The 13,442-nt window shown below is 54.8% G+C and overlaps 1 protein-coding gene across 4 annotated transcripts in view; it reads right to left on the bottom strand.

The window, feature by feature from the left end:
• CACNA2D2 (calcium voltage-gated channel auxiliary subunit alpha2delta 2) overlaps positions 1–13,442 on the bottom strand; it is a 185,642-nt gene that overhangs the window by 26,876 nt on the left and 145,324 nt on the right. For all 4 annotated transcript variants that reach the window (XM_005422496.2, XM_031058140.1, XM_031058141.1 and 1 more), the window contains exon 4: positions 3,205–3,249. In XM_005422496.2, the coding sequence (XP_005422553.1) occupies positions 3,205–3,249 (45 nt within the window). The remainder of the gene's footprint in view (positions 1–3,204; positions 3,250–13,442) is intronic.

Here is a 13,442-nt window from a genome sequence, read left to right as displayed (position 1 = left end):
TGCTTTTCCAGCAGGCCAGGTTATAAATAAAAATCAGCCTCTCCAGCCAGCCTGCTCCCCTATCCCCCTTCGCTTTTTTTAATCTTTGCCAAAGGTACTGTTTAGAGATCTTTCTAGACCATTTATTTTTAAATTACCAGCCAGAGGAGAGAAGTTAAAAAAAATAGGAGAAAAAAAAAGAAAAAAGGCAAAAGAAAGAAACTTCTGGGGCTGATAGCTTATCGTGAGGAAATCCAAATGTCACATTAGTTGAGAAAGTTGGAAGATTAAATTTTCCAACACCCTTCATCTGCTGCTGCCTGACATTTAGGGGCTTTTTTCCCTCCCCTCCTTCCCCTTTTTGCTGCATCTACTGAGCAGGGTGAGCAGTGAGAGGGGTGAGCAGTGAGAGGGCAGCCCTGCCTGGATCCTCCCACCATCAGCCCCTGGCTCTCAGCCCTCCCCAGGACCTCAGGGGGTGGCTGGGGGGCTGCCCTTGGGGCCAGGATACCTTCACACAGCTGGGCTGTTTTCCACCTGAGAACAGTATGTCCCAGGCTCAGCTTTGACAAGCATCATCCCCTGCCACGAACACAACACAAAAAATGGGAAATGAATTTATTTCTGTGTTGTTCTGCCTGTGACTCCCAACCGAGTCTGTCTGCTGATTTCAACACTTCCCCCCACGTAAACCCCATGGTCCTTGCTAGCTGGGAAAGGTGAAAACTTCACTTCTGCAAACATTCTGACAGCCTTGGGGACCCTTGGGAAAATTTTCTGATGTTCCCATTTGTTAAAAACCACTTGGAAATCCAAGGTCTGTTTGGGAGGATAGTGGAGCTGAGGTGCAGGCAGGATGAATAAGAAGCTCATTTCCTCCTCACTGCAGCTAAAGCCAGTGTAAGGCTTGTGAATAAGCCCCAGTTATGGACAGCAGCCATTGTCCATCAGCACCAACCCTGCCTCAGCTACATCCTGCTCCATTTAAATAGAAAAACTGAAGCTAAACAAAGGATGGAAAGAGAACTATTACGTTCCATTCAGACTTTCTGGTATCATCTCTCTCCTTTTTTACCTCAGCGGCATCTTCTTTTTTTCCCCCCATTATTTTTGTTGGAATTAAATTTGCTGGGATTTCACTGGTAAGGAAGCAACAGCAGAGGTAGGGAAGTGCCCTCCCTGCCAAACCCACACATATCTACAACAGGACACCCCCAGTTTTGCAGTTTTGCGTGGTATCTCCCCAGAGCAGGACTAAAGCTGATGTGGCTGGTGAGGGATTTGCAGGGCTGCTGCTCCTTGATATGTCAGCTCCTTTGGGAAGGGAGGGCTCAGGGAGCTGAGCCCTGCAGTCCCCAGGGACACTGTGCCATGCCACTGTGCACAGCCTGTCCCCAGTGCCCCCTGCGCTGGGAGGGCTCCCTGGGCACAGCTCCAAGGTCGAGCGTCCTTTTCCCTGTCCTGTTTCCCAATCCTGCCTAATGTGACCAGGATGGTGGGGTGTGACACTCAGGGTGACAGCAGGCATGGGGACATCCAGCTTCTGTCCCCTGCCCTGCAGCAGTGATAGCAAAAGCCCAGCCCAGCCTGATGGATGCATTAGTCCTGCTCTCATCCCCTGTGCTGGGAGTTGCTCTGCTCCCCAGGCTGTCTCCTCCTGCCTCAACCACCAGCCAGTTTTTCCTTCACTTCTATCCAAAATCCCCTTTAATGTATTTTAAGCCCATTAGCTCCATCCTCTCCAGAGCAGCCATGGCAGGATCCTCTCCTCCCTCCTTTGGTAGCTCCCCCCAGGCTGGTGGCGGGGGACAGGAGACATCCTCAGCTGTAAATGAGTGGGACTGGGGGCAGGGAGACCTGCCCAGGAGAGCCAAGTGCCCCCTACTTCAGTCCCAGCATCTGCCCAACCTCCCCATCCCACCTCCAGAGACTCTCTGTGGCTGCTTCCCCTGCCAAGGAGCCCTCTGCTGTCACTGCCTGGGGACAGTGGCACTGGCAGTTAGCCAGCAACTCTGCTTTGAAGGCATCCATCCATCCATCCATCCATCCATCCATCCATCCATCCATCCATCCATCCATCCATCCATCCATGCATCCTCCTCCACTCCAGCCTGTCCCCAGCTCTGCTCTGGGGCACAGACTCCCAGGTGGGTTGAGAGGACAGACAGAGGTCAGTGCAGGGCATGTCACCCAAGCTGGTGGGACCCCATCAAGCCCAGATGCTCCCCTCCCTTCTGCACAGGGCCTTCTCAATGCTCTGGGGGTCACCTGAGTGTTATTTTTGGATAAGCTCATGTGCTTTGCTGCCAACACCACGTTCTCTCCTGCTGTGTTACTGTCTCTCCATGGCACATCTGCTGCCAGCTCTGCCTGGGGACAAGGAGCAGTCCTGGTGCACCAGCACTGGCTGGGGCTGTCCCCAAGACTGCACCCTGCTGTGCTTGGGGCTCCTGCTCAGCTCCAAGGACTCTGCTCAGCAGCCTCACACCAAGAGCAGCACTGACCTGATCCTATTTCATAAGGATCCTGCAGCACAGCGTGGGAGCTGGGTGACCTCGCAGCAAAGTGGGGTGCCCCAAGGCAGAGAGGGGTGCCCAGGGCAGAGAGGGGTGCCCCAGGGCACAGAGGGGTGTACCAGGGCAGAGCAGGGTGTACCAGGGCACAGAGGGGTGTCCCAGGGCATTGCAGGGTGCCCCAGGGCAGACAGGGGTGCCCCAGGGCAGCCAGCACTGCTGGTGGAGCTCCCTGCACGCGTGGCACAGCACCTGAGTGAAGTCACCTCGCTGTCACCACGGGGAGGAGCTGGCAAATGCCGGCTCTCTCTCTCGGGAGCCCCGGGGGATGGGGGCTGCCAGGCCCGCAGTTAAAGCACTGATTGCCAGAAATCACAGGATGGCTATGCTCCGAGTAGGGCAGGGAATTAGATTCAGTCTCTAATTAAAGGTTTGCTCTTCATTTGAATTTCAGATGCCAGCTTTAATTTTAGAAACTTTTGCAGGCAGCAGAGCAACCTGCCCACCTGCCTGCTGCCAGGCCCGGTGCTGGTGGCCAGATGTCACCATGGCTCAGCTGGGGACACGGCTGCACAGCGGGCACAGGATCTGGTCACAGCTGTGACAAATGCAGTGTCATGACCCCTGGTACTGTGCTGGGATAGACTGGTGAGGGGCTCAGCCCTGGGCCAGGGTGGGGCTGTGCCAGAGATGCCACAGAGACAGCACTTACATATTCAGTGTCGGCCTTGGAGTCGTAGTACTCGATGTCTTCCTCCTGCAGAGAAAGGGGAGAGCTGTTAGTGCCATCAGGGTCAGGGATGGGAAAGGAGTCCCTGCCCCTGTCCCCTCAGCACCTCTCTCATGCTCCTGGCAGCCAGCACCTTGCTGGGGACTGAACCCTTCCCAGCGCTGCTTTACTTGGGGCTTGTTCAGGACCTCACGTCCTCCACATCCACCCTCCAAGAACTGGCCATGGCCTGCCATGCTTCCCTCACTCATGCCTGCTGCTGAGCCAGAGCACTGCAGGGCCACCAGCCCTGTGACAGTGACACCAGTGTGACCGCAGCCCTGCACTGTCACCAGGGCCAGCCTGTGCCCCGTGCCCACAGCCAGGGTGCTTTGGCTCTGTGGGTTTAGGCAGCGTGGCAGGCAGTGGCCCTGCAGCCACCCAGGCCCCCTCCCTGCACTGCAGAAACAGGGAGAAAAGTGTCCTTGTTCCACAGAGAAACGCACGTCGTTAATTTGGGGTATTTAGAACCTATTTAAGCAGAAAGGTCTGCTTGGATTCCTCTTCCCAGAGTGTCAAGACGTGAGACAGCTGATAAAATTCCTGAAGAGGCAATTGGGAGAGCAGCGATGCTGTCACAACAGCATCCCATGTACCAATAGAAAGGGTAATTAAAGGGCACTCAGAGCCTCTTCCCAGCGTGCCGGGACCGAGAGTGATGCCGGCACACGGGCAGCACCGGCTGCCAGTCAATCCCGATCAGCAGCCAAGCAGCCTGCCCGGCACGGGCAGCCCTGGGGTGATCACTGCTGTATTATGGAACGAGGAAAGCAGCCTGGCCCCGAGCAGAAACACGGCCAAAGCCCCAGTGGCACTGACTGCATCCCTGTCCTGCCTGCCCCTGCTGTGGACAGTCCTGGACACAGCCCTGTGCCAGGCACGGTGGCACTGTGACATCCATGCCAGCCTGGAGAAAGGGATCAGTAGAGGCAAGCAGCTCTCTGACAGCACCATCCATCCCACCAGCCTGGCCCCACTGAGGGCTGGCAGTCACTGCCCCTCACTGCCATCCCCCTCTCAGCCACAAAACTGCTCCCCAGCGTGGTTTGCAGTGGCTTCTCCCGGCTTCCCAAGAGCTGGGAACGCCCTGCAGCTGATCTTGGGGACATCAGCAGCAGGGGACCCTGGCAGGCTGTGCAGGTGTCTCCCCAGGATGGGGATTGCAAAGGGCAGTCCCAGCATCTCCCTGAGCAGAGAAGATGCCTGTGGCTTCTGCGGGCTCTGTGACTTTTGAGATTGCAATGAGGCAGCACCAGGAGGGGAAATAAAAAAAAAATTGACGCAGCATCTTCCAATTTCTGCTATTAAAAAGCCCAGTCATTAAGGGAACACACTTATTAATTATCTGTGATTTGTTGTGAAATGCTGTGGGGTTTACAACAACAAGAAAGGAAAAAAAAGAATTAATTTCCCTTCATCTGGCCTTGCCGCGCCGCTGCCGGCCCCACGGCCGCCCCGGCCCTGCCGTGCCCGCTCCGCGGCCATCTGCACTTCCTAATGAAAGGAACCCCCGGAGACCCGAACACAAACCAGCTAATTTCATGTTTAATGATCTTTAATCAGGAGTGAGTGTGACTAACAACGGCCATCCAGAAGGTGCTTTGTTATTAATTTTATTTGCCATTGGCTCCCCCGAAAAGCGAAAAGCTCGGTGAGCAGAGAAGATGCCTGTGGCTTCTATGATGCCCGGGCAGGAGAGCCGAGGTGCTGATGCCCGGGCAGGAGAGCCGCTCCCTGGTCCTGCTTTCCCCGCCCCAGCGCTCCCACAGCACAGGGCACGGCACAGGGAGCAGAGATCCTGTAAGGACGTCCCTCGCACCGATTCCCCCAGGGATCTCAGAGCCCTTGCCGTGCCCTCTTTCAAGCCCTGACAACCCCAGGAGCAGCTGGGTGAGATCTCAGCCACACTCAGGCTGTGGCTGAGGTTTCCACATGTGAGACAGCATGTGTGGGACAGCCAGCACCAGCGTGGCCCTGGCCCTGACATGTGCCCTGGTGCCAGGCTCCAAAATCCTTGCCACAGCCCTGCTGATGCTGGGGGTTTTCATGGGGTCCAAGGGAGACTGGGGGAGCTGGCAGGGCATCTGTGTCCACTTGGAAGCATGTGTCTATTCCAGGAAGGAGGGAGAGAGCCCTCAGAGATGCTCTGAAAAGATGCCATGAGTGTTCCAAGAGGCAACAAGGGGTCCTACAATTTCTGCTCCCTAATATTTTTTAAAAACCACATTTGCCTTCTTCACATAATCCTCTCCTCCTCTGGTCCATGTTAAACTCAGCACCAGGTCTGTGTAAATAGCACTGGTATTTCTAGAGCCTTTCAGAATAAATACCAATAAAGAAAACAAGGGGGTGAAGACGTCAAGGGATTTCGAGGCAAAATATTGTCCCTGTCTCTTGGAACCCAGCCTGCAGGAAGCACACACTGGTTCCCACTGCAGGGGAGGCTGACAAGGAGGAGCTGCTGCTCCAGGATGTGTTAACCACTGCCCATCTTCTTGTAGCTAAATTGCCAAGTGCCACCTGCACAATGGCACTGCCTGGCTGTGTCACTGGTGGGTAAGTCTGGGGTTATTTCAGCTCCTAAAGTGCAACTCTCAGTGCAACACTAAACCCTCAGTGCAACACTGGGAGCTCAGTGCAATCCCAGGCTGATCTGCAGCTGTCCCTGCAGCCATGGCCCAGGCTTCTCCAGCAAGGTCACCAAGGAACACCTGCACCAAACCCTTGTGGTTCAGCGTCCCTGGGCAGCCCCTGGCCAAGGTTTGACCCAGGTGGGACCTCCTGGAGGTGGCCCTGGGGATGCTGCAGGCCAGAGTCTCCCCAGGGACCCTGGCTCCTTCCTCTGCCCCTCGAGCCCACCCCCAGGTGCCCTGTGCTCCACACCTTCACTGTTCTCACACCAAAACACCAAGCAAAAAGCTGATTAAAAATCCAGGCTGTGGCCTTCTGGAGAGCTGCAAGCTGCAGCCTTGCCAGTGGCACAAGGGAGGACCCTGCTCTGTGCTCCCCTGACACACCCCAGCAGAACAGGTGTGAGACAAAGCCCAGGACAAGGAGGGGCACACAGGTGCCTCAGGTGGGTGCTGAGGGGCACTCCCCCCCACAACCCCTGGCACAGCCCTCTACAAGCATCCAAACAGATATTATTTTGCCTAAAACAATTACAGCAACTAAAAATAATGCTGAAAAGGTCAGTGCTCTGTTATCTCTCTGCAGCCTGGAGATGCCTGGATGGAGGGCTGCTGGCCCAAGCCTCCAAGTCAGTGACCTAACGAGGTGACAGTCAAACTGTATCACACACAGAGCTGCCACCACCCTAAAAAACCTCAGCTCCCTGCTCCAGCCATCCAGCTGGAGCACACAGCTGGCAGGGACACTGCAGGAGAGCTGTGGCTCGCTCTCCCCTGTAGAGCATTCCTGTAAAATCACCTAATCTGGCTAATCCCTCTCCTGAGGACCTGTAGGATCTGTAGTACTCCACAGGATTGCTCACTGTAGTCCTGTAAGGGTCACCCTGCTAATCACATGCCCTGGGGATGCTGCAGCTCCCGGGGGCAGTTCTGCAGGCAGACCCTGCTGCAGCACATTGATTTCAGTCCCTCTCAGCCTCTGGCTGTGGGTTTCATTCCTCTGAGCAGAACAGGTGACCCCTGTGGTCAGCAAATCTCTTTCAAGATTTAATTGGCTCTGGAAGAGCCAAATCCTGCAGCAGTTTGCCTTCAGGCAGTTAGGGGGAACTCAGGAGGGTGGTGAGGAAGAAAGGATGGATCCCAAGCTGGCACCTGCCTGTTTTCCAGCCACTGGATGGAGCTGGTGGCAGGACCAGCACTCCAGCCCACAGCTTACCTGTGTGGGGACAGCCAGGTGACCAGAGCTGTGCCTGGTCAGACCGGTGGGCAATTCAGTCAAGCAGGAGCTGGTGTGCCCATATAGCATTGGGGGCTCAGCTCATGAGCCCACCTCTCCTCTGCCATCAGCACTTTGAGAGGACAGTGAGTATTTAGGTACTTCTTCATGTCCCTGAACTCTTAAGCACACAGAAATAGTGACAGCTTTTGCTTATAGTTGCACCTTTCATACAGAGACATCCTGCAGCGTGTCACAGAGCTCCTGCAGCCTCACACCTGTGCTATGGCTGCAGGAGCAGAGCATGAGCAGGGACACACACGTCCCCAGCACAGCATCACCCTGCCAAGCCCTCCTGAGCCACCCCATGGCTGTCCCTGGGCATTGGTGTGTGCTGGTCAGCTGGTCCTGGCTGGAGCTGGGGCTGCAGCTCTCAGCAGGTGAGGGCTCAGCCCGAGGTGCCTGAGCCCTGCCATGGGCACAGCAGCCTCCTGGCTGGGGAACAACAGGGCAAAGAAAGTGTTCCTGCTACACCTGCCACGGGCTGGTGTGAGGGCCACAGCCAGGAACAGGCTCCAGAGGGGCTGGATGAATTCCTGGGAGAAATTCCTACCTGCAAGCACAGCCACACCTGGCTGTGACTGGTAGGGGCCGAACCTTTATTTCCACTGGCTAGAGCTATTCTTGTCCATATGCACCACAATGAATCCTTTCCCAGTCCCCAGAAGAGGACAATATTCATGGTTAGCCCCAGCCACCACAGGCTGCTGGACAGACCAAGAAGGGGTCTGGTGGGGCCTATCCTTCTCCTGCAGCACTGTGAATTCCTGCATCCCAGCCACCATCAGGGGCCGTACGCATTACCCAGGACAGATGGAAACAGTCATCATAATCTGCCTTGGCATCTTTTTTTTAAAAGCAATTTCCTCTCCCTGCCTCTCTGACAGAGCTGGGGAAATATTTAAGTGACCTGTCAACAGGTTTTTCATCTCCTCAAGAAGATGTTTTATCTGATCACACCTCGCCAGCTATTCTTCTTTACATGGCATCTCCTGTCTGTCCTGCTCCTCTGAGGCTGCCTCGAGCGAGGTGTGGCTGCTGCTCCCCTCCACTGCACCTGGGTGCCACAGGGAGGCCAGCACACACACAGAGGCTGCTGTAGAGCCCCTGCCCTTCCAGGGATGGGGTGGGATGGGATGGGATGGGATGGGGTGGGAAAGCAGTACTGAGAGGAAAGCCAGCAACCCCAAACCATCATAGCCATGGAGCAGCCATGGATGGCACAGTGATCTTGCAGAGTGGGGGGTTGGTCAAGCCCCCTCAAACCCCATCCTTGGTTTTTAAGAGGGAACAGCACCGACACAGGGGTTTTGTGAATCATTTCTTGTTCTCCTTTTTGGCCAGACTGGAGCTACAGGAGCAAGGTTGGTGCTGTAGCACAGTAATTCTCTGAGCGTAATGAAAGCTGACATTATATCAAACACAATAAAGACTCTCAGCTGATGGAGATCATTCCTGAACACACAAACCCATTAAACTGAAAAAAAAAATATCAATTCTACACACTCGCCAGCCAAAAGAAAATGTGATTTGTTATCTAAAAGGGGGTTATAAACACAGCTTCAATGCACTTTCTGTGCTGTAATGAAAACTGGGTTTGAAATGGCAAGACGACTGCAAATTAGAGTATTTGATTTTATTTTCTAACTTTTTAGGTAAACCTTCTAGAAGGGCAAGTGCAAGGTTACGGTGACAATCTTTCTGTTCTCAGCCGATAAGTAGGATCTGTAATTAAAGGAGGAGAAAAATGAAAGGAGGATAAGGAGCTGGCGTTCGCCCTTCTGCTGCTGCTTTGAACACAAAGCTCTGCCTGCATGGCTGTGCCCAGCCCATGGGAGCAGCTGCTGGAGCCCATGGCATGGCATGGCATGGCATGGCATGGCATGGCATGGCACAGCTGCTGCTCCCCCACAGACACACACCCAGCAGTGCTGGGTGGAGCAGCAGGATGGGGCAGGATCCTGCACCTGGAGGGATGTGGCTGCATTTCCCTTCACAGAGAAAAGCAAGGCACAGCTTCCCAAGGATATTTTCTGGGAATCGTAGCGAGGAACCTCAGAGAAAGAAAAAACAATTCTTATCTAATCCTCTGCTCCTGTGTTGCGCCAAAGTAGAACGCAATATGGAGATTGTTTACCCAGAGTGATGGTGTTTTGCTTCCTTGGCCTGTCAGGGCCAGGTGTGTGTGCAGCCTGTCGGTCAGCAGACAGCCACAAGGTTTTGTTCAGCGCAGTTGAGTGCTTGTGCAGACTCAGTTTACATGTAGTGCAATATAGAATAATATAGTATAATAAAGTAACTAATTAGCCTTCTGATATCAATGGAGTACTCCTCATCATTCTTCCCTTCGTTGGGGTTTTGCCTTGCTTTTCCTACAGAGGGATGCAGCTCCCAGGGCTGTGTGGCTGTGGCTGGGTACTCAGCCATGCTGCCATGTATCCCTGCTTTATCCTGCACCTTTCCTGGCCAGTCAAGAGCACAGTCCCTGTTATTGCTCCTGTCCATCCCCATTTGGCAAACAGCAATCCCCTTTTCCCTGGAGTTTCGTTTCTAATGGAGCTTGAAATTATCTGGGCTTTGTTATTCCTCACGTGCTTGCAGGCAGGGGTTACAGATGGAGGCAGCAGCATGGGGCTGTCCAGCACTTGTGATCCCCCTGCCACCTCCACAAATGTCAGCACTCCCCAAAACCACCCAGTGGTTAAACCCTGTCCCCAGCAGCTCCTACATCCACAGCTCAATGTATGGCTATTTTTCTTTTCCAAGGAAAAAGGGCCTGCTGGGCTCTGACCCTTCAAAGGGCCCTTTCCAACATCAAAAGGTGGGGAGAGGTGGGAGGCAGAGGGGCAGCAGGCAGAGGAAGAGGGGAGCTTCCCAGTATAGTGATGGAAAATGCAGTGAGGAAGGAGACTGGGAGAAAAACAACAGTAATAAACATTTTATGAAGCAGAAAATGGCTTATAAAGAAGTCAACTTTTAAAGGCAATTTATGTAATCCTGCCAAGCACACACAAACGAGGGGATGGATCTCTGCAGCACTGGAGTGTCCCCTAAAGGCACAAATAGCTCTGGCAGCCCCAGCAGACCTACACACGGTGATGATGATGGTGGTGATGATGATGATGATGTTGGCCTGGACTGCATTCTGTGGCTGGCAGTGCAGATCTGCACCTCTGACAGTACCCCCCAGGTCAGCGTGGCCCCCACTCCCTCACACTGTGTGAGTGTGGCACACCTGAGACCCCACTGATGCTGCTGGGATGGGGCTGCAGGTCTGCAAAAGAACCAAGGAAAACTTGGGAGGAAAGCAGAGCCCCCAAATGGAAAAGAGCTGGGAGAACACGGAGCTGGCTGGGATGTGTAACAGGCCACATGGCAGCTTGTCAGCGAGGATGGATACAAAGGATGGCAGCAAAAAATGCAGCATGATCTTTCAGCATTTTTATTTTACTTCTACTTCTGCAGGTCCCTTGCCCAAGCAGGGCAGCAAGCAGAGGATGGAAACCTGAAAACTGCATTGCAGGGTGGGCTGGAGTCCTAGCACCACTGCCACAGCCAGAAGTGGGGACATCCAGAGCAGGGGGCCAGCCCTGATGTGTCTTGAAGGACAAATCCTCATGGCTCTGCATGCAGTGGAGCCAGACTATCCAGGGGATCTCTGAATGGAAGCCTGTAGGCCAGGAGATTCTCACTGGGAAAGCTGGTAGGCCAAGCCACTGCAAATGGGGAATTTTCTGTGGTTTCCTACCATACCAGTGCCAGGTGGGTACCATGTCCCTTGGTGGGAGCCCACTCTGGCAACAGGACCCAGCTCTCACCTTCCCAGAGCTCTACCAGCCTTCTCCACTGGGTGAATGTGCATCCCTGAGAGACCCCCACAGTGCAGGCAGGGAAGGGCATGATCTCTCCCTGGAGAGCCTGCCCACATCCCTGCCCACTACGCCACTCTGAGCTGCCACCCAGCCCTGGAGTAAAACAAGCTTGAGGGAACTCATGAGGGTGCTCAGAATATGGGTGACCTTGGGGCCAAGGCTACTTTTGACCAAGGAAAATGGCCCCATATCCAGAATTGATTTGGGGACACAGCCCCAGCTTGGCACAGCTGGTACACATGAGGGAGGATGAGCACAAGGAGCAGTGATGAAGCAGGACTGGAGGAAGGGATTGTTTAGGGAACAGGGAGGCACCTTGCAAAGCCTCCTGAGGTGGGAAGCTGAACCCAGCTCCAGAAAGGCCAGCTTGGCTGGCATGTAGCTGGAAAAAAGCAAGGAGACCAGAAAACAGCAAAGGAAAAGGAACTTTCCCTGTAAAGATGGCTCGTGAGTGATGGCTGGCAGCAGCTCCCAGCCACTCAGGCTGCTGCTCCTGCTTCATTTTCCCCTGGACTTCCATAGCAACCCATCTGCAGTGAGGTTTAATGGGGCTGCCATTAGCACTAATGCAGTGCAAACACTCAGCATCTGCCGGCGCCTTTGGATGGAAACACAAAAATAACCGCGCTCGCCGCAATCTGTCACCGACTCCGGCGCAGGGCGAGGACGCGACACGCTGGGAGAGCAGGGGAGAGCTGCAGCCAGCAGGAACGAGCTGCTGGTGGGAAGGGAGGAGAGGAGGAGCTGGGATGCTGTGCTGCTGCCCCTTCCCTGCCTGCTGCCCATGCCAGCAGTGGGGGCGGCTGCAGAGCCAGGGTGAGCAGTGCTGGCACACGGCTCTGACCCTGCCCGGCCATCTCGAGGATAAAGGGCAGGAAAAGGAGGCTCAGCCCCAAAGCCCCTTCATCCCTCTGCTCTGCTCAGGAGCTGGGGCTGTTGCAGGCAGGACTGAGGCAGGCAGGGCTGATGCCCAGCACCCTGGGGGCTGTGCACAGAGCTGGACCAGTCCATCAAGTGTCCCAGCCAGGCCTGGGCTGTCCTGATAAAGCAGCGCCGAGCTCTGCGGTGACGCATCACTGCACATTGTTTCTGGGTGACTCGCTCCTAATTACCTTGATTAAGTGGTTGCAAACAGTGCTATTAAAAATATTTTTTTTTATGAAAGTGGATTTCTGAAAGGTTTGTGCCATGAATGGCAATATGAGCCAAGAGCTTCCCAGCGTTACAGCCTTTCCCAGTGTGTTTTGTGTCCTGCTGTTATTCCCCTGGCAGTGGAAGGCAGCCAGGTCTGGTTGGAGAAGGAGCTCTCTGGGGCTGCAAAGAGCCCCTGCAGCAGGAGCCCATCCCTGTGTTTCAGAGGATGAGCAAAAGCCCCAAGCACTGCTACAAAATGCAGTGACATTGTGCCCACCCTGCACATGGCCCAGTCACAAGGCATCCAACCCTGGGTGCCAGCCCAGCATGGGGTGCACAGGACAACTATAGTGTCCCTGGGGTACCCACAGTCAGGCTTCAGCTGCTGCTCAGGGATGTTTCCTGACCCTGGAGGACACATGAGACTGGGTCAGCACTAGGGATGGAGATGCCCTGCACTTCTCTGAGCTTTCCTTGGGAGCCCCGAGCCAAGGTCCTGGTGTGGCACCAGCATTGGCATCAGCAGGTGCCTGCACCAAATCTCATTATCCTCCTCACCTCCTCTCCACTGGCCTCTTGGGAAGAGCCCACAGCAATTCACCAGTGCTCTCATGCAGACAGGGAGACCCCTGTCAGCTCATCCTGCTCCTTGGGTGCCTGTGGGACACAGAATCAGCCACCAGCCTCCACCCCAAGCTGCCCACATGGCAAATGAAAGCCAAGCAGGTCAACCCCTTGCCTTCTCCTTTGCTCCTCCTACCTCTTCCTCTCCCCAGCAAGCCCTGGTGACCATCACCTATGGCAGGAAGGTGTGTGTGAGCAGCAGCAGCTCAGACTGTGAAATACCCCCAAATACAGCAGCTTGGCCTGGCAGTGGGGCTGTCCCCTCAGAGGAGGCAGGAGGTTCCTCAGGGCTGGGCAGGATGCCATCCTAGCCAAGAGGAAGGAGCTGGGTGGCTCAGGAGTATTTTTTATTGCAGACTGCATTCGCACTGGGAGAAAAACAATCTTTCCTTCCTTTTGTATTATGGTTATAATTTGAGAGCATTTCCAGACAGAATCCTTCAGGTTCCTACTGAGTGCTATCACCGCCAGAATTACAAAGTCAAATGCAATCATTAAACCCGCGTCTTCCCTCTCCCAGCCCAGATTGCTCCTTCCCCAGGAGCGGCCCCCACCGCGGCTGCTGGCATGTGCCACAGCTGGGCCACCGCCGCTGTCACCCGTGCCAGCCCCCCAGCACCGAGCCCAGCGGCCGGCCGCGCAGGG

This window comes from Geospiza fortis, unplaced genomic scaffold, assembly GCF_000277835.1.
Source record: "Geospiza fortis unplaced genomic scaffold, GeoFor_1.0 scaffold78, whole genome shotgun sequence".
Taxonomy (NCBI): Eukaryota; Metazoa; Chordata; class Aves; order Passeriformes; family Thraupidae; genus Geospiza; species Geospiza fortis.
Note: the sequence above shows the minus strand (reverse complement) of the source record. Positions and strands in the feature narration are given on the sequence as shown.